Raw genomic sequence first — 24,695 nt, 5'->3', positions numbered from 1 at the left:
AGTATTTTTGATCACTCTAGATGAGTTTATTCTATCAGAAATGGCCAAAATCTCATATAACAGTCTTTTGTAAAGGTTTCAACAAGTTCAATGTTCATCAAGCAGTAGTCTTTGACATTTTTCGGGTTCATATCGTCACAATTCCATCAAATACTTTTTTCTTTCCTCAACGTCCAGTGAATGAGAAGCATGTGGAATAGTTACACACTAGCATTGAGATATGCTTGTGAACATCCGTATGGGACAAAATTATTTCACACGAATAAAGCCTTCTCGATTGTTTCTGAAGTACTCTAGAGCACCACCCCATGCCCACTAAGTGTAATGCAAGACAGGACTGACATTCATGGAGGAAGTTGAACCTGAGAAGGAAATGCAGATATACATATTTCAAAAAGGAAACCAATGGTATCCCTATGAAAACATGAGCAAAAAAAAAAAAAAACATTTTTAAACGTTTTGAAAAGCATAAATAGGCACAAAAATCACAAAGTTCTATTGTCCCAGCTTTTTAAGAGCATAATAATCAAGAAATTCATTACAGTAACTGTTCTGTCCCCTCTCTTGGCGACAGCCTTTTACTTACAATGACAGCAGTTTGTGCAGCCACACAAGTGCAGCACTTCAAAAGGATCAGTTCCAGCATCGTTTCTATTGCTTTAATCACATACATTTAGACACCGCAACAATTTTTAGAAAGACATTTGCAAAGGAGGGTCGTACACAAGAGCACACAAAACACACCTCGATCAGTCGTCTTCTTTGGTATATTGAAGAAGCCCTTCTCAACCCACTTTTGGTGGTGCTGTGTGTGTGTATGCATTCAGACAGACAGCACTGGAAAGTGCACTAAATACTGAAGAGGAAACTTTGTTCATACATCGCCAGCTGTGGCCCGATTTACTGTCAACTTGTTGAATGGGTTTACCAAACAATGGAAACATAACAGTTTACTTTTTTGAAACAGACAAACAAGTCTATGGCCATGGTTTAGTCTATTCTATCAAATGATAGGGAATTTCTCATATACTCACTATAAGTTTCTCATATACTCACTTCATATGAGCAGATTTACAACATTGCTGGCCAAGAATGTTACATGAGAATGGAAGTTTGCATTAGCCGTCCCATGGTTTTACTATGGCTTTGTTTACACGGGCAGCCCAATTCTGATATTTTTGCCACTAATTGGTCTTTAGACCAATCAGATCTTTTGCCAATAATTGGACAAAATATCTGAATTTGGCTTCCTGTGTAAACACAGCCATTGCATATAAAAATAAAACATTTGGAAACTTGTGGCTTACCCAACCTAGTCATTATACTACGAAGCTGCAAGTGTCAAAATCATCATGGCCATATCTCTCGGACTACACAAACAAAAACATACATGCACATATTCTTTCAAAGTGGAAGAAAAATAGAAGACTGGACACATCTAACATAAGAGACCTATATAGGTCTACTGCTCAAGCCATAGTTGTACGTTTCATATCTATATTTCCATCAACACTGATCAAATATCTGTCTAAACCCCATAGACAGTTTTATTTATACATCTTTTCCACTCATATTTTCTATAAAAACAGACATGGCTTAAAGGTAGACTCAGCGAAATGATGTTGCCACGAGCAACACCGCAGATAATGCAATGAGCGAGGCACATGACTTTGCTCCCACAGTATCAGCGCATGTGCATGGGTTCACTTCAAACTGTTCCAGTGTGGTAGGTACGCGACTAAAAGTGGGCGAGTTTAGCCTTGTGCTTCAACGCTCTTAGTTGTTGCGGAAATTGACCCACTACGCCGTTTACTTTGTGCACATACATCATATCACTGACTCTACCTTTAAATTAATGGATAATTGACAGACCTAAAAATGGCGTCTCCCTCGTTTCCATTTTGCTTTTACAAAAAGATAAATTTTTACTAAAAAAAGGTGTAACAATCAAAAGATTGATTGAGAGCATACATGCGTCACCGTCTGTTTTGCGGCGATAGAACCAACGGACACAGCAGCAACTCATGATAAAACCATGAAATACAAATAGTTTTTGACTGACCATAGGGGACACTCAAGAGTAAATGGGTGATTGGTGTGGAGGTTTAACAAGACTAAACGCAAGAGAAGGGAGTTTACATTCTGTGGCCCAAAACAGAGAAATCTCTGAATTTTAGTGACTTTAATCTCACCTAGCACACAGTAGAAGAAAAAAAATCCCCTGAGTTTTGGGACAGGGTGTCAGATGTTATTTTCGAGGAAACATGGGGCCATGGTGAAATTGGAAGCCGTAGTTGCCTCAGTGGCTTTTTCAGGAGTTTTGGAGGTGTTGGAGGGGTAAAAAGTGGTCCTTGGGTAGGGGGAACAGTTGGTTGATGTGGAGTGGGATGAACAGTGGATAAGGCTCTGGTAATACAATGTCATGGTCGTCCTTGGTCGCCTTCTCTCACACATTTACACGGCAGCAATCAAGTTTACATTCATTCTGCTTCTTTACCAAAGCTCTTGAGGCTGTAGGCTTTCAGATTGAACATGTTAACATGGATTCCATATTCTCCTACGCCTGTATATACTGTAACTCCTGCTCTGTTACTCCTTGAAGTTCCTCTTATAAACTCTATACCTACTGTATACATAGATGTTTCTCCTCGTCTGCCCCTCACCCCTTTTGTTTTCATTGTTGATTTTTAGACAGCTCAGGTCCACATGTTCATTCAAGAAGATGGCTGTTGCATCACGTCCTCTCCCTTGCAGAAAGTAGTGTGGTGTGGAGCGTGTGACGTTAATCAACGTTAACGTCCATGGGTATTTTGTCCTCCAGCTCTAGTGGACTATCCACAGTGAGATCCTCCACGCTCTTCCCTGACTCCTGAAGCTGCTGCCGCCGCTGGACTTCCGCCTTCAGGTTCTCCAAGTCCTTTTGGCTGCAGAGTGAATGGGTTAGGATACCACAGGGGTTAATGTTGAGCGCAGACACATGTATATTTTTAAGAGGAGATGGAATTCCACAGGGGTGAGTACTGGGTCCTGACAGGTTTCTATTTTCAACTCAAACTGTAAAAATAAGGTGCTACTTCACTTTACCTGAGGGGTATAAAGATGATGCCGTTGATGATATTGAGCTGCTCTAGAACACTGGCCATACTGGGTGCTGTGAACTGGAAAAAAATGGTGGAACCCAACAAAATTACACACTGTACTATGAATCTAACACCCACAATACATTTGAAAGCATAATCTACAGACGCAGGTATGCTATCATCTGGGGACAATACAAGGCCCTCTGATTTTGTCTTACAGATAAAAACCCATATGAAAATATAGCTAGGCCCTAAGCCACGTACCTTGAGTGGCATGATGCTGGCATTGGAGCCGTTCTTGTAGATCTCGTTCATGGTTCTCTGCAGAGCCACAGCCTGCTGTGTGAGGTACTTCAGGTACTCGGAGCTCTCTTTAGTCTTCTCGTGGGCCTCTCCCACCTGGGATAGAGGGGAAGAAAGTGAGAAAGAGAGCTTAAAAACTATTATCAATTGTTGGTAATCTAGCACATATTGTTATTTGAGCAAATGTTCTTAAGCCACTTCTGAGGAGGACGTGTAGAGCTTTGTGTACTGTAGCTGTAACCTGGTTTTTGTAGATAGTGTAGCCCTCCTTTTCCTGCTGGAGCGCAGAGCGGAACTCTGCCTTGCTCTCGTAAACCCTCGCAACCAGATGATGACTGCAGAATAACATTTGATTTGCATTAAATCAACTGAAGATAATACAAACTAGAGTATAGAACAGCAAATCAGTTATAATACCGAAATTGATGTTCAGTCACTCAAGGAATGACTCTCCCTTGTAGTTACCTGAGGGCTACTTTGAGGGAGCGGGGTCCATGGTATTTGGAGTTGATGGCCAAGGCGTTCTCCAAGAACCTCAGAGACAGGTCGTACTCCATTACTCCGTGCAGCACCAGGCCAATGTTACTCTACAGGAGGAGACCCGGGATGACAGGGTGAACAGGTGTAATAAAGGTCACAAACACACCTCAAAGGGTTACACAAAAATGGTACATAACTTCAGAGTTAACATGGTGACATATACACCCACAGGATGGTTTCAATCAAAAGAAGATAAATGAAATACTGTGGCCCACTCACGTCTAGAAGCGCCATCTCGGGGTGGTCCTCCCCACACACCATCAGCATGAGGTAGCGAGCACGGTACAGCAGCTTCAGGGCAGTGGACAGCTGACCGTTGGCAAAGCAGTACAGAGCCAAGTGCATCTGGGGAGAGAAAGCAACCAGAGGCATTTAGAAACAGTTATCATGGACTGAAAAAAAACCTGTCTTCAAAAAACAGTAATTTTCCTGGATACGTACATATTCCTGGATCGTGTTGGGGTGCTCGACGCCCAGTACTCTCTCACTCATCAAGACAGCCTTCTGTTGGTTACTAAGAGCCTGTGGACAGAGAAGACCACAGTCAGGACTGTGTCACTGGAATTGCTGTGGCCATTTGTTGTCATGTGTGAGAGGAATATCAAAATGTGTGTATAATGTCGAGAGCAGCACACCTCGTGGTGGTCTCCCATGATGTAGTTGAGGCGAGCCAGCAGACGCAGGCAGGCACAGATCTCTACGTGCATGGCCCCGTACACGTTGTTGAACAGGTTCAGAGCCTCGTTGATCAACTCACAGCCCTCCTTCAGGTAACCTGCACATAGAGACCTTGTTGACAAGTCAGGCTTACACAATCGTACAGCGCAACAGAAAGTAATGTGAATGGGTTCAGAGAGGACACTGAATGTAAGTTGCATTGTTGCATGAATATCTGCATGGTTTGTATGGGGAGGAAGGAAACATTTCTCAGCTTTCCTGTGTGTGTTGCATGTGTGAGTAGAATTTTATTTACATATCTGTCTCTAGCCCTAGGAGGAACCATGCTGACCCCGCCTAGCAGGACTGGTACCCACCTCACCTCGCTGGACCTGTAGCAGGTGTGTGTGAGTTGCATTATAAGTGTGAGTAGTGCTGTATGCTGATCGAGGTCTAGTAGCCTCATGCTAGCCTCACCTTGCTGGACCTTGGCCTGTCCACTCTGGAAGAAGTGAAAGGCATCGGAGGCCTTGGGGTTGACGTGCTTCACCACAGGGAAGATGTTAAGGATGTCCTCCTCTGTGAAGGCAGGCTTGTGGCGACTGTCAAAGTTATACTCCTTTATCAGGATCTAGAAACGCAGGGAGGCAGGAGACACAGGAAGCGTGTTAGAAGGGAGAGGGTTAAAAACATGACATCATTAAAATACATTTTGAATTACAATTTGACCCCTGGCCCCTACTCCCTAGGCATTTCTGTCGATCTGAAGGTATTGGACAGATGTATACAATATGTTGAACATTACACCTAGTCTAAATAGGGATTGATGGCAGTTACCTGGATGCCAGCTTTGATGGAGATTTCTCTGAGCAGGGTGATCTTCTGAAGGCCGTATTTCTCCACTACCTGGTCAGCATTCTCGCTGTAGAAAGATGCATGTTTTTAGGAAAACATACACCAACTTTATCCCAAGCACACTCACCCAGTGCAGGCTGAAGTGGTAGCTTGTTAGCATAATGTGCTAACGTCAAGCCTACTATTGTGCCAACATCAATCCTAATTCCCACCCACCAGTGCAGAGTGAAGTGGTAGTAGCTCTGGGCCTCAGAGACGATGTTCTTCCACAGCTCGCTGGGTGTCAGGCTGGCCCACGCAGTGTTGTCCCCTCCCCCCGGGACGCGGTTACGGCGCTTACGGTTCTTGCGGCGCGACACGAGCTCGTCGGCAGGCAGGTGTGCCACGGCATCGAAGGAGGACAGGAAGCAGTTGAGGAAGTGGCTGACAGCGGCAGAGAGGGCCGACAACTCAACACCCTGGGAGACGGAGTACATAGTCTATTGTTCTCATATTTAATCCATTTCAAAGGGAGACAAATACATTCTATGATAAGCAAGTAGGGGTGACAATTCCGTGGTGCAAAAAAGAGCAAAGATCTGTGTGATCCTAAGTACATCATAATTCTATAACAATCATTGCTCGAAAAATAGCACTCACCTGGAGGTATGTCTTGAAGATATGTTTCGCACATCTGGTGATTAACTCGCTGATACCTATTCTCTACAGAACAGAAGACATACAAAACTATTTAAGAAAAAGGAAACAAGCTGAATGCAGATTAATCATTATGTATTGTCCTGCACTCTGTCCTGCAATGTCTTCAGTAGAAACAACAGAACAGTATAGAAGGTTAGCATTATTAGCATAATGATATCATTGCCCTTCATTATAATTCTCCTTAGTCAGTCCTCAAGATTGAATGGAGGTCAGGGGTTCAGGCTTACATAGAAGTGCTCCAGCTGTGCCTTGGCTGGGGTCTTGTCCACTAACGCCAGCACGTTGCCTAGGTAACGCACGTTGATGCCCCTCTGGTGCAGCGCCTCGGTCAGCGTGGCTCCATCCATGGGCAGAGCACTGTGGTCCAGACAGTCCTTCACCTGGAGGGAGAGACAAGTAAAATAAATTCCCACATACAATGTAAGAAATTAAACATTACCACACCCCCACACACACAAAATACAAATACACACCAACCCACAAATAGCTAGACAAACACAAAGGCTAGTGATACAGTGATGTAAGCAAATAAACTCAGCAAAAAAAGAAACATCCCTTTTTCAGGACCCTGTCTTTCAAAGATAATTCGTAAAAATCCAAATAATTTCACAGATCTTCATTGTAAAGGGTTTAAACACTGTTTCCCATGCTTGTTCAATGAACCATAAACAATTAATGAACATGCACCTGTGGAACAGTCGTTAAGACACTAACAGCTTACAGACGGTAGCAAATTAAGGTCGCAGTTATGAAAACTTAGGACACTACAGAGGCCTTTCTACTGACTCTGAAAAACACCAAAAGAAAGATGCCCAGGGTCCCTGCTCATCTGCGTGAACGTGCCTTAGGCATGCTGCAAGGAGGCATGAGGACTGCAGATGTGGCCAGGGCAATAAATTGCAATGTCCGTACTGTGAGACGCCTAAGACAGCGCTACAGGGAGACAGGATGGACAGCTGATCATCCTCGCAGTGGCAGACCACGTGTAACAACACCTGCACAGGATCGGTACATCCGAACATCACACCTGCGGGACAGGTACAGGATGGCAACTGCCCGAGTTACACCAGGAACGCACAATCCCTCCATCAGTGCTCAGACTGTCCGCAATAGGCTGAGAGAGGCTGGACTGAGGGCTTGTAGGCCTGTTGTAAGGCAGGTCCTCACCAGACATCACCGACAACAATGTCGCCTATGGGCACAAACCCACCGTCGCTGGACCAGACAGGACTGTCAAAACGTGCTCTTCACTGACGAGTCGCGGTTTTGTCTCACCAGGGGTGATGGTCGGATTTGCGTTTATCATCGAAGGAATGAGCGTTACACCGAGGCCTGTACTCTGGAGCGGGATCGATTTGGTGGTGAAGGGTCCGTCATGGTCTGGGGCGGTGTGTCACAGCATCATCGGACTGAGCTTGTTGTCATTGCAGGCAATCTCAATGCTGTGTGTTACAGTGAAGACATCCTCCTCCCTCATGTGGTACCCTTCCTGCAGGCTCATCCTGACATGACCCTCCAGCATGACAATGCCACCAGCCAGCCATACTGCTCGTTCTGTGCGTGATTTCCTGCAAGACAGGAATGTCAGTGTTCTGCCATGGCCAGCGAAGAGCTCAGATCTCAATCCCATTGAGCACATCCGGGACCTGTTGGATCGGAGGGTGAGGGCTAGGGCCATTCCCCCAGAAATGTCCAGGAACTTGCAGGTGTCTTGGTGGAAGAGTGGGGTAACATCTCACAGCAAGAACTGGTAAATCTGGTGCAGTCCATAAGAAGGAGATGCACTGCAGTACTTAATGCAGCTGGTGGCCACACAAGATACTGACTGTTACTTTTGATTTTGACCACCGCTTAGTTCAGGGACACATTATTCCATTTCGGTTAGTCACATGTCTGTGGAACTTGTTCAGTTTATGTCTCAGTTGTTGAATCTTGTTATGTTCATACAAATATTTACACAAGTTAAGTTTGCTGTTAATAAACGCAGTTGACAGTGAGAGAGCGTTTTCTTTTTTTGCTGAGTTTATGTTGTAATATAGTGAAGGTAATGACTGCTTGTGCTTGATACGATGTTGCTGCCCTGAAACTTACCAGAGACGGGATCTGACAGGACACCAGGAAGGCTCCAGCATCCTTCAACAGCTGCTTCTGTTTCTGAATGTCATCTGCACTGTCCTCAGGGAAACGCACTCCTGGGGGAGAGACATCAGCATTTTGGGGGGGGTGCCAGTATAGCATGCAATAGTATTTTATTACGCTTTAGTTTCATGAATGTGAAAATAAGGCCATTCTTGTGAAGTGCTTTGGAGGTAACAGCAATCGATACCAAAAAAATATAAACAATTAGTACTGTTCAGCAGAGCCAGCTGCCACACCAAACCTCTCCTAAAAGCACTACGCTTCCCATCATCCACCACCATAAAGTGACAGTTCCTACCTGGAGAGAAGATGTCTGGGTTGAAGCGGATGTCGAAGGAGGTGTTGCTGATGGAACCCACGGCCTTGCAGGCATTGAGGACCACCTCTCGGCTTTTAGGGTCTTGATGGAAACAGGTCAGGGTGGGGTTGGAGAGATCGGGGAGGAAGAGAGAGAAGTTGAATGAATATCAATATAACAAGTTACCTGGGCAACAACTCAAAACGATATGGTGTAAGTTCCCCAAAAATCACTACTATCATCTTTCGGCCAATGCCTACATGCAAGTCAATTTGAGTTGTAAACCACCACCACACTGTTGCAGATCTTAGTTAAATAACCACAAACCACCTTGTCATTAGAGCTATTGTCAAGCAGGCAGTAGGGCGGGAGACCAACTACAACCATCCCACACACATGCAATGATCACACACAACCAGGAGTTCTTTCCCTCTTTCTGGAGTCACAAACCCTTTGATTAATTGTCACACTAGCCAATGGGAAATCAAAAACGGAGAGATCTGTGGTTATTGAATTGCTATATCCCACACTGCTAGTGATTTTACTGGGGTCCATGCTCACTTAGGAGGCTAAGAACTGGACAGGGACAACTAGCCAGGTGGAGAGATGCAACTAAGACACCAGCATTAAGAAGCCTTCTTAGATACCTCCTCTTCATGAAGATGGCAACATACAGATGAAAAACCACACACACACACACACACACACACACACACACACAATTCTAAATGCATGTCTATGGTGAAATTAAAAGAGCCCTCTTCTTTAAAATGCATTTCTCCACCGACTGTGTTTCCCCAGCTTCTCTCTACCCTGCAACGGTTTGGACGTACCGATACCTGATCCATCTTCCGCGGCTAAGGACTCAGCCAGCTCTTTCGCCTGGGCTAAGCCCGGGATAATATCCTCAGCCTTACCCTCCAGAGGGCTCTCGCACTCCCCGTTCTGAATCGCTGTGGCAAAGGGCACCAACGGCCCATTGGTGGTCACCATGGGAACCACATTAACCTCTATAGGGGTTGCCTGGGAGGCATTAGTGGTTGTTGTAGCTGAACTGTCTGTTTCTGTCATTGGCTCTGTCTTGGGGGCTGCTTCTGTGGTGGTGGTTTCTGTCGCTGCTGCCTGAGGGGCATCAGAGGTGGAGGTGGTCTCTGTCTGGGCTGCGTCTGAGTTGGCGTCAGTGAGGGTTTCTGTGGAAGTTTCTGAGGACTCGGCCGAGCCATCGGGGGTCTCTGTGGAGGGCAGGGCTGGAACGGCTGCCCCGGGGCTGCTGTTCTCTGTCAGGGTGGCCAGCTTCCTCTCCTTGTTGGCTTTCTGCTGCATCAGCTGGAGCGCTGCCATCTTCATGAAGAGGAGGTATCTGAGGAGTAGAGTGCAGAATCTTTGTTATCCCTGAGGTGGGTAGGACATAGTCAGTTACGTCAGCATTCAAATCTGCACAGACCCAATCATACACTAAAGGGAACATCTGATGACCATCTTGAGGGACATAACCAGTACCCCATCTAAAGCACACAAACCACCAAGGAAGCCCATAAGTCACCACCAAAACACAGGTATGTAAATGTGAAAGGTAGAGTCTCCATGCTATTCCAATGGCACACACACAATTAAAACGCCTCCCTAAAGCGCTCTACGGTACCTGTGCTCAACGAAGGCCTCGATGAGCTCCTGTCGGAGGCAGGCCAGGCGGTGGCGGTGCTGGCGTGGGAAACCCTGTCTCACACTCTCAGGGGAAAGCTCCTCCCCTTCCACAGGCAGGAAGTTCAGGTCGGGGGGGAAGGTCCTCAGAAGGTCCAAGATGTAGTGGCGTCCATCGTTGCCGATTATGCCCTTACACTCAACAGAGGAACACAGCTCCATGGACTCATCCTTCTCATTCAGCACATTGTGTCTCTGAACCTGGGGGTGGGAGAGTCAGTCAGTTTGACAGAGAGAATGTGATAACCACAGTATGGCAGGTTTGTGGCATGGCAGTGATAAACGTTGAATGTCTGTAGGCCGGTGCAGTGACAGAAAAACAGTCCAACAAAAGATATTGAAGTTTGCTTACTTTGTAGTGACAAATAAAGTAAATCCCAAACAATAAGCAGACTTACAAATAAAACATGAAACTTGCATTATCATCATGATATCCTCACCTTGAGTGGTCGACTGGTCCTCTCCAGAAGCTCCAGGTACTTCCCATGAGACACCACTGTCTTCCCAAAGTCAATAGACCCGTAGATAACGCTCTGCTCCTGCTCTCTCTCCAGAATGCCTGGGATGATCGACTGGGCCGTGACACGGTAACCACGATAGTCCACCACCACGGTCCCCAGGGTGTACAGCCCCTCCACGTCTACGGCCCCGTAAGCCCGGACACCGTTGAGGTCGTTGGTGGGCGCAGCGTGCGCGGCAGCGTCCCCGCCCAGCTCGCGGTAGTGGTCACGGACGTCGAAGCCCAGGGAGAAGAAGATGTTGTTCCAGATAAACATCTGCATACGTGTCTCCTCGCCAGGGTTGATGGCCATCACGTTGCCGTCAATCACCGCCACGGAACCGCGAGTGGCAGCAGCCGCAAAGTCACTGTGGACCTGGAGAGAGGAGGAGGGTTAGAGCGTGTAAGGATGTAGAGGATGGAAAGCAGCGTAATAGTCTGTGCACACTACAGGATATAGACGGAAACAGAGAAACGGAGCTGAAAGGAGGGCGTTTCAAGAGCAGAATCGATGACCGAAGCTCACTAGCGAAAGCAAATAAGCGGGCCAGAGTGCAGGAGACAGGAAAGGAGTTGAGCTTCAACTACTGCTGTAGGCTGGCTCACCTTGAAGATGGCCCTCTCTCTCAGCAGGCGTTCAGGCAGGTTCTTCCGGGCCAGCTCTCTGGTCGTCTGCAGCTCCTCATTCCAGTCTCGCGTCTGAATAAATAACACAGAGATGCAATGTTACACAAAACCAAAACAGAGTATTATAGGTGTGTGTGTGTGTACCTGTCCAGGTATGTGTTCCTCGTAGCCTAGGGGCGAGGTGTGTGTACCTGTCCAGGTATGTGTTCCTCGTAGCCCAGGGGCGAGGTGTGTGTACCTGTCCAGGTATGTGTTCCTCGTAGCCTAGCGGCGAGGTGTGTGTACCTGTCCAGGTATGTGTTCCTCGTAGCCCAGGGGCGAGGTGTGTGTACCTGTCCAGGTATGTGTTCCTCGTAGCCTAGGGGCGAGGTGTGTGTACCTGTCCAGGTATGTGTTCCTCGTAGCCTAGGGGCGAGGTGTGTGTACCTGTCCAGGTATGTGTTCCTCGTAGCCCAGACGGGAGGTGTAAGCGTCCTCAGCTCTGACACAGTCCATGGTGTGGTCCACCTGGGGGGCGGTCCAACTGTACACCTGGAAGGGTGTGGCTATCCTCTCAAATGGATGCCGCTGAACCCTGCAGCCAATCAGAAACCAAATTAGCCATGAATAACAGTGGGAGTATTCCTCAGAAGTAATTACCAGAATTATCAAGAAAAACAACCATGTCTGTCTAATATTGTTAGCTCTGGAAAAAATAAATAATAATAATAAAAATGTTTAAAAAAAAAAATATATATATATATATATATATATATATATATATATATATATATATATATATATATATATATATATATATATATATATATATATATATATATATATATATATATATATATATATACATATATATATATACACACACACACACCCGTTCAAAAGTTTGGGTCACTTAGAAATGTTCTTGTTTTCCATGAAAACATACATGAAATGCATTGTAAAATGAATAGGAAATATAGTCAAGACGTTGACAAATTTATAAATAATGATTTTTAATTGAAATAATAACTGTGTTCTTCAATTTGCAGCAATTACAGCCTTGCAGACCTTTGGCATTCTAGTTGTCAATTTGTTGAGGTAATCTGAAGAGATTTCACCCCATGCTTCCTGAAGCACCTCCCACAAGATGGATTGGCTTGATGGGCACTTCTTACGTACCATACGGTCAAGCTGCTCCCACAACAGCTCAATAGGGTTGAGATCCGGTGACTGTGCTGGCCACTCCATTATAGACAGAATACCAGCTGACTGCTTCTTCCCTAAATAGTTATTGCATAGTTTGGAACTGTGCTTTGGGTCATTGTCCTGTTCTAGGAGGGAATTGGCTCCAATTAAGCGCCGTCCACAGGGTATGGCATGGCATTGCAAAATGGAGTGATAGCCTTCCTTCTTCAAGATCCCTTTTACCCTGTACAAATCTCCCACTTTACTACCACCAAAGAACCCCCAGACCATCACATTGCCTTCACCATGTTTGACAGATGACGTCAAGCACTCTCTCAGCATCTTTTCATTTTTTCTGCGTCTCACAAATGTTCTTCTTTGTGATCCGAACACCTCAAACTTAGATTTGTCTGTCCATAACACTTTATCCCCAATGTTTCCCCTGGCCTTCTAGGCAGAGTTCTTTTGCCCATATTAATCTTTTCTTTTTATTGGCCAGTCTGAGATGGCTTTTTCTTTGCAACTCTGCCTAGAAGGCCAGCATCCCAGAGTCACCTCTTCACTGTTGACGTTGAGACTGATGTTTTGCGGGTGCTATTTATTGAAGCTGCCAGTTGAAGATTTGTGAGGCGTCTGTTTCTCAAACTAGACATTAATGTACTTGTCCTTTTGCTCAGTTGTGCACTGGGGCCTCCCACTCCTCTTTCTATTCTGGTTAGAGACAGTTTGCGCTGTTCTGTGAAGGGAGCAGTACACAGCGTTGTACGAGATCTTCAGTTTCTTGGCAATTTCTTACATGGAATAGCCTTCATTTCTCAGAACAAGAATAGAGTGACGAGTTTCGGAAGAAAGTTATTTATTTCTGGCCATTTTGAGCCTGTAATCGAACCCACAAATGCTGATGCTCCAGATACTCAACTAGTCGAAAGAAGGCCAGTTTTATTGCTTCTTTAATTAGTACAACAGTTTTCAGCTGTGCTAACATAATTGCAAAAGGGTTTTCTAATGATCAATTAGCCTTTTAAAAGGATAAACTTGGATTAGCTAACACAACGTGCCATGGAACACAGGAGTGATGGTTGCTGATAATGTAGATATTCCATAAAAACATTTTTTTTTAAATCAGCCATTTCCAGCTACAATAGTCATTTACAACATTAACAATGTCTACACTGTATTTCTGATCAATGTTATTTAAATTTTTTTGCTTTTCTTTCAAAAACAAGGACATTTCTAAGTGACCCCAAACCTTTGAACAGTAGTGTAAAATTCTGATTACTAATAATTGTATGCTTATCAGTATATTATGTTTCCCCCCCATTACACAGAACTAATAAAAAGCACAGTGCATTATGGTTAGTGTAGACCACTTACCTTTTCTTCTGCAGGGCAGTGAAGTTCTTCTTGAAGGCAGGGCTTATCTGGCTCAGCAGCTCAACCAACGAGTGGCTGAGGAAGCTGGGGTTGGCTGGCTTGGGGTTGAAGGTGTACGTGGTCGACCTAGAACACAACACCATGGTCATCACTCATTATGGTCAACTTTCGCCCTCGGACAGTTCACTTTTTCACACCATCTAGCCAAACCTAACCATGCTGGCTCTGATAGTTCCCTTTCACACTTTCCAGTACAGTTCCAGCAACTGGTGGATGCGTAATCATCCCAACACAATACAGCTTGGCTCAGTAGCATGAAAACAGCATGCGGTAATTCTAATGGGAGACAGGGAAAGCCAGACTCACTGGTTGAGGTAGAAGCCACGTGTAGAGGCGGTGATACTGATGTGTCTCTCCTCAACAGTCACCATATACAGGTACATGAGATCACCGTGCATCTTCCTGTTGCCAGGAGGGGGGTTCCAGCCACTCATAGTCAGGACCTTCAGGCACTGCATGGGCTACAGAGAGAGGCGGAATCAGATATGGACATTGGAATGTGACTTATAACTTGTGGATACTGGAAAAGGGCCATAGACTGATTACTTCATCTGCACTTTATGGTGGTAAGGATATAATATGACCCAGCCAGCTGATGTATGCTGGTATCGGTCAGTGCACACTTCACTTTTAACTAATCTTACCCTTTATTCTACAAGCATGTTTACTTATTCTAGAAAAAGTGTACTAGTGCCAGGCTTGAGTAAGTCTGGCAAATCATTGTCAGCTATAAAAATAAAATGGCTCCTACAAGCAGATCAAAGGTTGGAGCGAAAGCCATTAACTACAAATGGACAAACTCCTTGAAGAATGTGACATTTTTTGAACTGTCAGACATTAATGTCACACAGATACAGTGAGGGAAAAAAGTATTTGATCCCCTGCTGATTTTGTACATTTGCCCACTGACAAAGAAATGATCAGTCTATAATTTTAATGGTAGGTTTATTTGAACAGTGAGAGACAGAATAACAACAAAAGAATCCAGAAAAACACATGTCAAAAATGTTATAAATTGATTTGCATTTTAATGAGGGAAATAAGTATTTGACCCCATCTCAGTCAGAAAGATTTCTGGCTCACAGATGTCTTTTATACAGGTAACGAGCTGAGATTAGGAGCACACTCTTAAAGGGAGTGCTCCTAATCTCAGCTTGTTACCTGTATAAAAGACACCTGTCCACAGAAGCAATCAGATTCCAAACTCTCCACCATGGCCAAGACCAAAGAGCTCTCCAAGGATGTCAGGGACAAGACACAAGGCTGGAATGGGCAACAAGACCATCGCCAAGCAGCTTGGTGAGAAGGTGACAACAGTTGGTGCGATTATTCGCAAATGGAAGAAACACAAAAGAACTGTCAATCTCCCTCGGCCTGGGGCTCCATGCAAGATCTCACCTCGTGGAGTTGCAATGATCATGAGAACGGTGAGGAATCAGCCCAGAACTACACGGGAGGATCTTGTCAATGATCTCAAGGCAGCTGGGACCATAGTCACCAAGAAAACAATTGGTAACACACTACGCCGTGAAGGACTGAAATCCTGCAGCGCCCGCAAGGTCCACCTGCTCAAGAAAGCACATATACATGCCCGTCTGAAGTTTGCCAATCAACATCTGAATGATTCAGAGGACAACTGGGTGAAAGTGTTGTGGTCAGATGAGACCAAAATGGAGCTCTTTGGCATCAACTCAACTTGCCGTGTTTGGAGGAGGAGGAATCCTGCCTATGACCCCAAGAACACCATCCCCACCGTCAAACATGGAGGTGGAAACATTATGCTTTGGGGGTGTTTTTCTGCTAAGGGGACTGGACAACTTCACCGCATCAAAGGGACGATGGAGGGGGCCATGTACCGTCAAATCTTGGGTGAGAACCTCCTTCCCTCAGCCAGGGCATTGAAAATGGGTCGTGGATGGGCATTCCAGCATGACAATGACCCAAAACACATGGCCAAGGCAACAAAGGAGTGGCTCAAGAAGAAGCACATTAAGGTCCTGGAGTGGCCTAGCCAGTCTCCAGAGCTTAATCCCATAGAAAATCTGTGGAGGTAGCTGAAGGTTCAAGTTGCCAAACGTCAGCCTCGAAACCTTAATGACTTGGAGAAGATCAGCAAAGAGGAGTGGGACAAAATCCCTCCTGAGATGTGTGCAAACCTGGTGGCCAACTACAAGAAACGTCTGACCTCTGTGATTGCCAACAAGGGTTTTGCCACCAAGTACTAAGTCATGTTTTGCAGAGGGGTCAAATACTTATTTCCCTCATTAAAATGCTAATCAATTTATAACATTTTTGACATGCGTTTTTCTGGATTTTTTGTTGTTGTTATTCTGTCTCTCACTGTTCAAATAAACCTACCATTAAAATTATAGACTGATCATTTCTTTGTCAGTGGGCAAACATACAAAATCAGCAGGGGATCAAATACTTTTTTCCCCTCACTGTAAACATTAATCTATGTAAATGAAAAGGCATTAGAATGATAATGATTAGCTTGCTGACAACACAAGGTGTGTGGGTTTTGATTCCTGCATGGGCCACAAATATGAAATATGTGTCACTACGAACTGTATGTTATATTCAAAACTGTTCGCTGCTCTGGCACCCCAATGGTGGAACAAGCTCCCTCACGACGCCAGGACAGCGGAGTCAATCACCACCTTCCGGAGACACCTGAAACCCCACCTCTTTAAGGAATACCTAGGATAGGATAAAGTAATCCTTCTAACCCCCCCCCCCCCCCCCCCCTTAAAATATTTAGATGCACTATTGTAAAGTGGTTGTTCCACTGGATATCATAAGGTGAATGCACCATTTTGTAAGTCGCTCTGGATAAGAGCGTCTGCTAAATGACTTAAATGTAAATGTAATGTAAATGTATGTCTCTTTGGATAAAAGTGTTTGCTAAAATCACCATAATTACCGTCATTATTACCTTCCAGTCCTTGTTCTGTGGCTGGAGAGGCAGCAGGGGGCGCTCTTTACTGCCAGGCAGGATGTGTTCTGGAGGGGTACAGTCTATCTGCTCCAGCTCACTGCCCTTCTTCTTCCGCTTACCACTGTCTGCAGAGGAGACGATTAGGTCACAGGTCAGACTAACGCATCTTGACAAAAGATGTTTTATAGCCTGCTGCCGAGGACACATACATACACATTAATATGTAGTACAAAGGTGGCTGGATACCTCAGAATATTGACTGAAATATCAATCACCCCAATTCTCACTGACAGACCCACCCAAACACACGCAAATAAACAAATGGGTACGCAAACACACACACCTCCCAGGTCTCCGTCGGTGAAGACGCTGAGGAAGGAGAGGGAGTTGCAGTCCACGCCGTTGTAGGCATCAGACGGGTCCAGACCTTTCAGCAGGTCTCTGATGTGACGCACGTGGATACGGGCCTCGCGCACTGTGTAGGGCTCTGGGGAGAGACAGAGAGGATAGCCATTTCATTATTATTGATGCAATCTAGGGACAGTCTACAGCAGGCCTGGGCAACTTCAGTCCTCGGGGCCTGATTGGTGTCACACTTTTGCCCCAGCTAACACACCTGACTCCAATAATAAACTAATCATGATCTTCAGTTAAAAATGCAATTAGTTTAAAATCAGGTGTGTTTGCTAGGGATGGGGGAAAGTGACCAATCAGGCCCCCAAGGACTGGAGTTGCCCAGGCCTGGTCTACAGTCGAGGAGACACTCTAGGAAGGGAACTAGGAGTAGATCTTATAACGTTTAGGACTAGGGGTTGATTTTAGAACATACCCAAAACACCAAGTCCTACCTTCCACTACTTTGAGAAGGGAGCCCTCCTGCAGGCCCTCAATGGATTTCAGCTCAGCAAAGTTATCCAGCACGTTGCCGTCCAGCTGCAGGGAGAAACAGGTACGATGGCAGGTGTCCTCACGGTCCATCAACACCTGGTGGATCTCCTGCACCATCTCCTGGGGTGAAACCTGCGGGAGCGGGCGGGTTTAACATCTTATAGCAATAGAGACTGACAGTGTATGGTCGTACAGCTTGTCACAATTTGGTCCCTACTTGTACACCTTGTCCCTAACCCTTCAATGTTTGCAGATCTGAAGCCTCTGGATAGGTATAAACAGCATGCTGGTGGAGCTTCCACTATATTGCTTACACCTTACAGATCTGTAGACGTCAAAGGATTAGGCGGGTCAAGGGGTAGTGAGCAAATTGGGACCGGCAGTTGGGCAGTCTAAGTATGTACTGTACCTGGAGGTCAAAAGGCTCCGTCCCGGGTGCCTGGATCTTCACAGTGAAACCTGTATCCTGAATCACAATCACTTCCTGTTCGTTAGAATCCTCCCCACCATCTGTGTCACCAGCCCCATCCTGCTTGGACTCCTCCTCCGAAAGATCGTGGGCCCCACCCCCATTCATCACCGCCGTGTCTACACTGTGCCCTGTGATTGAACAGAAGGAGACGTTCAACATAGCTTGTTATCTGATTGGACAGATGGGTAGAGAGGGCGTTGCCACGGCAGAGTGACACATATCCAAATTAATAAGGATAATAAGCCTACAGTTAGCAAACAAAGTAGTGCATGTAGTCAGATTAGATTACTCCGAAGGGCATTGTCTACCGTGCCAAGTTGGCGACTTATAGGATCCAAGGAGAACAATAGGATCCAATTAGCACCGAAAACAAGATCTCCAGCTTTTGCCATGTGGGGCAGAGGTATACACAGGTTACCATGGTCTGCTTCTCTCAACCATCACTCAGATTATTGTACAGAACACAAAAGCTAGTGGTTTGCCTTCTCCACATAGGGCACCAGACTCCCAAGGTCCACAACAAGGAACTTTACTATAAAGTGTGAAAGGAAAATAGAGCCACCCAGACAAGTCCTCCCCTCATCCTTTTGTATGTATCCATCTCCTCTCCATCTCAACCTCCTCAGGGACCTCACTGGCACAAGGCATTGTAACTGTGGAGTGGTGTTTCCTATTTACCACAGTTTTATTTTTAACTAGGCAAGTCAGTTAAGAACAAATTCTTATTTACAATGACGGCCTACCAAAAGGCCTCCTGCGGGGACGGGGGCTAGGATTAAAAATAAAAAGATAAAATATAGGACAAAATATAGGACAAAAAACATACATCACGACAAGAGAGAACACAACACTGCATAAAGAGAGACCTAAGACAACAACATAGCAAGGCAGCAACACCACATGGCAGCAACACCACATGGCAGCAGGACAACATGGTACAAACATTATTGGGCACAGACAACAGCACAAAGGGCAAGAAGGTGCTGTTGTTAAACATTTTTTTATCATAAAAAAGTAGCCAAAATAATATTGTCAAACACATTTGAATGGTGTGGGTTGGGTTGCCAAGAGGAAAGGCTGCATACATAAATATCAGCTAGTGGGGCCTGCAGTGTGGAAGGGCTGTTTTCTCTCCCAGACAACTGCAACCAGCGCACCATGTTCAACGTCAAGGGTAACGCAGTGTCAGGGATAACACGTAGAGGGGGTGGTTGGGGGGAGGGTAAACAGCTGGCGTGGCGGTAGGGGGAAATCTACAGTAAAAGAGAGCAGGCGAGAGAAATTTTGGAGAAAAAAATAGAGAGGGGGAGGGAATGAGGGAGCGAGAAAGAAAGAGACTTGTCACGCTCTGAATACCAAACACAACAGCCTTGGCCAATAACTGGTCAACGCTACGAGAGAAGACAGACTTCTAAAAGAGAGCAAGGAGAATAGACTTGAACTTACAATAGGAGCCAAGGGATAATGTTTCTGTAGGTCAGAAGGGAGGTGAAGGAAGGGATCAACTGGTTTTTTTAGGAACAGGTTCAGTGACCTGTGTCTCCAGTGACCTGTGTCTCCAGTGACCTGTGTCTCCAGTGACCTGTGTCTCCAGTGACCTGTGTCTCCAGTGACCTGTGTCTCCAGTGACCTGTGTCTCCAGTGACTGCTCCTCCTGCCTTGTTGCAGAAGCAGACAGATTTGATAAGGTTACATCAGTTACTCTGTCTCTCCCCTTGGGTGTCCTACTTCTGGTCTGATCCAAGTCACTCTTCATCGCTCCATTCATTCTTCCATCAATGCCCCAGCTATTGCATTTTCTTAGTGGTCACAAACACACAGTGGGAATCCTTTCGGTCATTCAAGGCCCTCTGCTTTATTCAAGATTCAGTTTTCAGCTCAGTTTGACTGTTTTTGTAACTTGTAATTTAATGAAAATGTAAACAGTTTTAGTTTCTCAAGTAGAATTGAGAAGGTAGTGGAAACACCTGCAAATAATAGTGTATATGAATGCTGGCTGCCAATGATATCCAATCTGCACTGAGAAGGCAAGAGTACAAAAGAGCCAGTACCAAGAGTACAAAGTGCTATACAGCATTATGAAAGCTGAAGCAATCATGTAGCCTAATAATTGCAAAACAGACCCACTTGGCCCTACAGCAGCAGAACAGAGCACGGGGTGTGATAGGGTAGGTAGGGAATGTGGTCCAATATTACGCAACCTTCTGCATTACTCAACTTTTAGCCAAACTAAATTTGCTGAGGTTGAGCCTTCATGTCACTGTGTGTAGTGTAGACAGGAGAGATTCATGTTGTTGGTCACAATTCACATATGAAGAGGGCAGCAACAAATTACCATTATCACTAAAACCTTTTGCCGAAGAGCCAAACCCTTCAGAGCTGCAGTCTAATAGGGCATGAAGATACGGAAGGAAGGGAAATCAAAATCTGCAAACTACTGCCGTACTTCTGTCATACTGGCATGCATAATCTGGCCTAGGCTTTGCCTATTTCAATTAGAAATATTTATCTTAAAGAGTGTAACAACCACAAGATCAACCTTAACCAGAAGAAATGGAAGACATTTTTTGATTATTATACAAGAAAGCAGCTCTAATCCTCCTTAACATGTAAATCATTGAGAGGTGTGGGGAGGGGGCAGAAGACCTCCAGTCTGACCAGCATTCAGTTAAACCAATTGGACAAAAATCCAGTTAGGTCCCTGATAGCATGGGAAGGAAGACGAAAGAGATTAATCAGGCAAATAATAGAAAGGAGCGGGCTACAAGAAATCAACAATAATTTTATAATTTCCTCGAGATGTGAATGTCTTGATCACTACTAACGTTCTTGTTCAATCAAAATTGCGAAAGACCACTAGGCCAACTAATCCAGAAAGCAAGCCACTAGTCTCCAAGCTGCCCTGTCTGTTGTAAGCTGTTATATCTCTGCTCAAGGTTTACCACAGACTGACCGCGTTTCTTGCTTCGACTAAAGATGAATTAATTCACCATCCACTTGACAGGGCGGGCCTACAGACCATGGGCTCAGGGCAACAAGAAATCAAACAGAGAACAAGCCCAACATAGATAGATTTATTACACCACAAGATGGCAAACCTTATTTTGATACATTGATAGAGCAGGGAGGGGAAAGCTTTCCTGAAGAGTCATGCATACATCTTTGCAGGGAGGTCTCAACCAGTCAAATGAGTCCTCTGTCTGAAGCATGTTGATGTGTTTTAGAATGGGTTGTTATATGTGACCTCAGACCTGAGGGGTATACTACAAAGCAGGATCAAGGATTTAGCCAGCTAACCTTCCTAAATATTCTGATATAACTTTCTATTTTTGAGAAAAATAAGCAAAAAAATGTTATGAACAAGCAAATCAACAGTCATTTTGGGTTGCTTATCAAAGTTAGCTGGCTAACTCATTTTATCCTGTTTTGTAGTATACCTCTCTGTGTTGTGATTACGAAAGCCTGAGGTTAGTAAAACGTTACAAGAGATGACATGGGGCAAGAAGGGAGGGTGTGCAGAGTCTGGACAGTGACATGAAAACTATAAAGATCACCTCTTGACCCTTGAGGAGCATTTAAGCCTCTTCGGTTACAATCACTAACAGACCCTCTCAACCCCTATCAGTCTGCCATGTGCTGTCTGTCACAATACTGTCAGTACTGCAGGACACACAGCTCAGTGTCTTGGTAGTTATCCAACAGGCTCTAATTAGGCCTAAGGCATTTATCCAGTCCAGCAGGCTTCTCTTAAATGAGAGGTGAGTTGCATTAGAAAGCTCATCAAGGAGGTGATAGTATCTTGAAGTGTTGATAAGAATAGGAAAGTGGTTTAGGGGTAAATAATGACTTTGTTGGTAATGATAATTTCTTACCTATGGAGTTGTGAATGAATCTTGTCAATAGCTGTCAAACGTTGCCAACAGACAAAAGCTCTATGATGAACAAACACTTTGTCCATCAATATGAACTTATATTCACTTGAAGAAAGCATGATGGCAGATGTGCTGCACATACAAGGCTCTAGTCTAGGTGTAGGCTAGCCAATTAAAAAGATGCTTCATTGTCCAACAAATACTGATTTGTACATAAATGTGTTGTCTATGTCTCAAAATAATTATCTGCATAAACAAACGCAAATAATTGATTAAACATAACATACCTACAAATACCTGAAATAAAGAGTTGTATTCTGATACAAATTCTATGTTATTACACATGTCAGTCATTGCCTGTGACAAAATGAGTCCCTACATCAATGAAAATCTCTACAGATGCAAGTACAGTGGTCGCTCAATAATTGTGACAATGAGACCTATCCAAAGTTTGACAACTGAACTAACTATACTGTGTGTGAAGTTATAGTCGTGCCAACACAGGTGTCTATGCATGCAACTCAAAGGTCCTGTCAAATGTGACACTGAAAGCTGTGGCATTATCGTGAAAGCTGCCTAAGGTTGTGCAATTTCAACAGTGGCCTTACATTCGGTGGCAGTTCTAGACCATTTCAACTGGGGGGGCTAAGCTGGGGCCAGTTGTACTGTTAGAGGGGCCAGTTACATTATTTCACCTTAGACGTTATTGTTGTCATATCGTTTTCTTCACTGCATTGCAGGCATTAGCAGGCAAAATACCATGTTCATAATCATTAGTGTTCCGCGTTGCCACTGTCTAATAACGGATTAAAAAAAGAACGATAGCAAAAATGTGTTATGTAAAAATTATTTCATCCTCCACATTTAGGGGGGCCACAAGGGGGTCCAAAATTGTTGTCACAGGGGCACTGTCACCCCAGAACCGCCCCTGCTTACATTCACCAAACCTATACCAGTAGTACGTCATGTGACTGTCTCGACCATCAATACTTTAAATGATGCGAGCGATCGGTGGCGAACAATGAATATCGGTTTGTTTAAACGACACTTACCGGCTATATGACTCAGAATGTCTCAAGTACAACCTTCTCTCACGGTGCATGCACCATTACTATTCTCAAAGGGCCAGCTTCCGCTTCCCGGTCGAGGAACAGCCAACCTCTGGTTCTGAACGGGAGGGAGGCCGGGGAGGTATCACGCCAACTAACGGGGACATTGGTGATCTGGTCACTTCGATTTTACTAGGTCACAACAATAGCATGCATTTGGTGGACTAAGTGAAACAAATACGTTTCCATTAATAGAAAACGGCGTGTGAAATTACTTCACATCGATTAGAACCCCTCTGTTCTCTTAATGTGCAGTTCCACTGAAGGTGACCTTCAGTCCATTCGTTCTTGCATGCAGGTACAGAACAGCTGTGGTCCCATGTGCGTCGGGACATGAGGTGCTCGCACTACACTGTTAAGATACTGGATACACCTATGACTTTCTATAATCACATTTATATCAACCATTTTTCTACAACAAGCCAGCATCGCCGCGTTGCTACTAGCTAGCCAAGCCTACTAGCTAGCCAAGCTAACTATTTCTAAGCTAGCCAACTTTAACTAGCTGCATCAAGTCAGCCACACAACAAGGGTTGTGTCTTTGTTTGACATATAGCTAGTGAGCTAACTGGCTAGCCGAACAGCTTATCTGGCTAAAATATTCTCATTATCTAAATACTTAAGAGTTATTTGATTGTTAGTCAAACCCTCGTGATATAGCCTGAGCTAACCACTTAGCGACATGCTAACGTTAGTTTAGCCAACACAACTACTAACGTTAGCTAGTTCAACAGCTCAAACAAGCTTAAAATGGCTGGTGTAGCTAGCTGTCATTGTTGAATTGAGAATTGACTCATCTTGGTTATAGAGAACTGTTTCGAATGCTGAGGCCCATTGCTGCATTTCCAGGTAGTTAGCAGACTAATCAACTCAGTGACAGATGAGATGACTAAGTTACTTTGAATGAAATCTGCATATGTGCAGTTAGCTAGCAACATTACTATGTGCACACTTTCATAGCTTACAACCGATGCCGCTGCTAGGCTAGCTAACGTTAGTTACCCAGCATTCCGATACAGCTTTAACATTTCGCAGGATAGTCTATCAAACTTGATAACTACGTAACGTTAGCTAGTTGCTTACCACAAGGGTCCTTGTGTGGTCCCTTGGAGGTCTCTTTGCGGTCTGGCGTCTCTCCTACAAGATCAACTGTGTTAACATTACAGTTGGGTACTGACGCCGGGATGTCATCTGTCTTGCTCACCATTATTTGGCAGCTAGTTAGTCAAAGGTGGCAACAAAAATCCGTTGTTCAAAATTGCTATGTGAATCTGTTAAATACTCCTTATTTAGCTAACAGGCTAGCCAGCTACATGCAGAGGGTACGATCTTACAAAAACAAGTCTACAGAGGAAGGACAGTCAACGCTGAACATGGCAATCACACGTGGTTTCTCCTCCTCCTGACCTCTTTGCGTTCT

The 24,695-nt window shown here is 44.8% G+C and overlaps 1 protein-coding gene across 4 annotated transcripts; it reads right to left on the bottom strand.

Moving 5' to 3' along the window:
* Positions 1 to 2: 2 nt before the first annotated feature.
* On the bottom strand, positions 3 to 24,695 carry LOC106612837 (clustered mitochondria protein homolog). 4 transcript variants are annotated; one of them, XM_014214406.3, is made up of 27 exons: positions 24,359 to 24,695; positions 18,232 to 18,422; positions 17,783 to 17,954; positions 17,278 to 17,421; positions 16,920 to 17,059; positions 14,303 to 14,457; positions 13,937 to 14,062; positions 11,825 to 11,972; positions 11,378 to 11,470; positions 10,713 to 11,147; positions 10,214 to 10,473; positions 9,405 to 9,931; positions 8,572 to 8,673; positions 8,226 to 8,326; positions 6,362 to 6,514; positions 6,075 to 6,137; positions 5,652 to 5,893; positions 5,418 to 5,502; positions 5,058 to 5,211; positions 4,559 to 4,698; positions 4,365 to 4,445; positions 4,143 to 4,268; positions 3,849 to 3,970; positions 3,625 to 3,718; positions 3,345 to 3,479; positions 3,085 to 3,158; positions 3 to 2,924 (listed from the first exon to the last, which is right to left on the bottom strand). In XM_014214406.3, exons 1-27 carry the CDS (start codon positions 24,480 to 24,482, stop codon positions 2,783 to 2,785), a joined length of 4,329 nt encoding a protein of 1,442 aa, XP_014069881.1. In that variant the 5' UTR covers positions 24,483 to 24,695; the 3' UTR covers positions 3 to 2,782. The 4 variants fall into 4 exon arrangements, with proteins under 4 accessions (XP_014069881.1, XP_045580502.1, XP_014069885.1 ...); XM_045724546.2 differs by having other exon boundaries at positions 9,489 to 9,931; XM_014214410.3 differs by having other exon boundaries at positions 16,932 to 17,059.

This window comes from Salmo salar, chromosome 09 (genome assembly GCF_965601325.2).
Source record: "Salmo salar chromosome 09, fSalSal1, whole genome shotgun sequence".
Lineage (NCBI taxonomy): Eukaryota > Metazoa > Chordata > Actinopteri > Salmoniformes > Salmonidae > Salmo > Salmo salar.
Note: the sequence above shows the minus strand (reverse complement) of the source record. Positions and strands in the feature narration are given on the sequence as shown.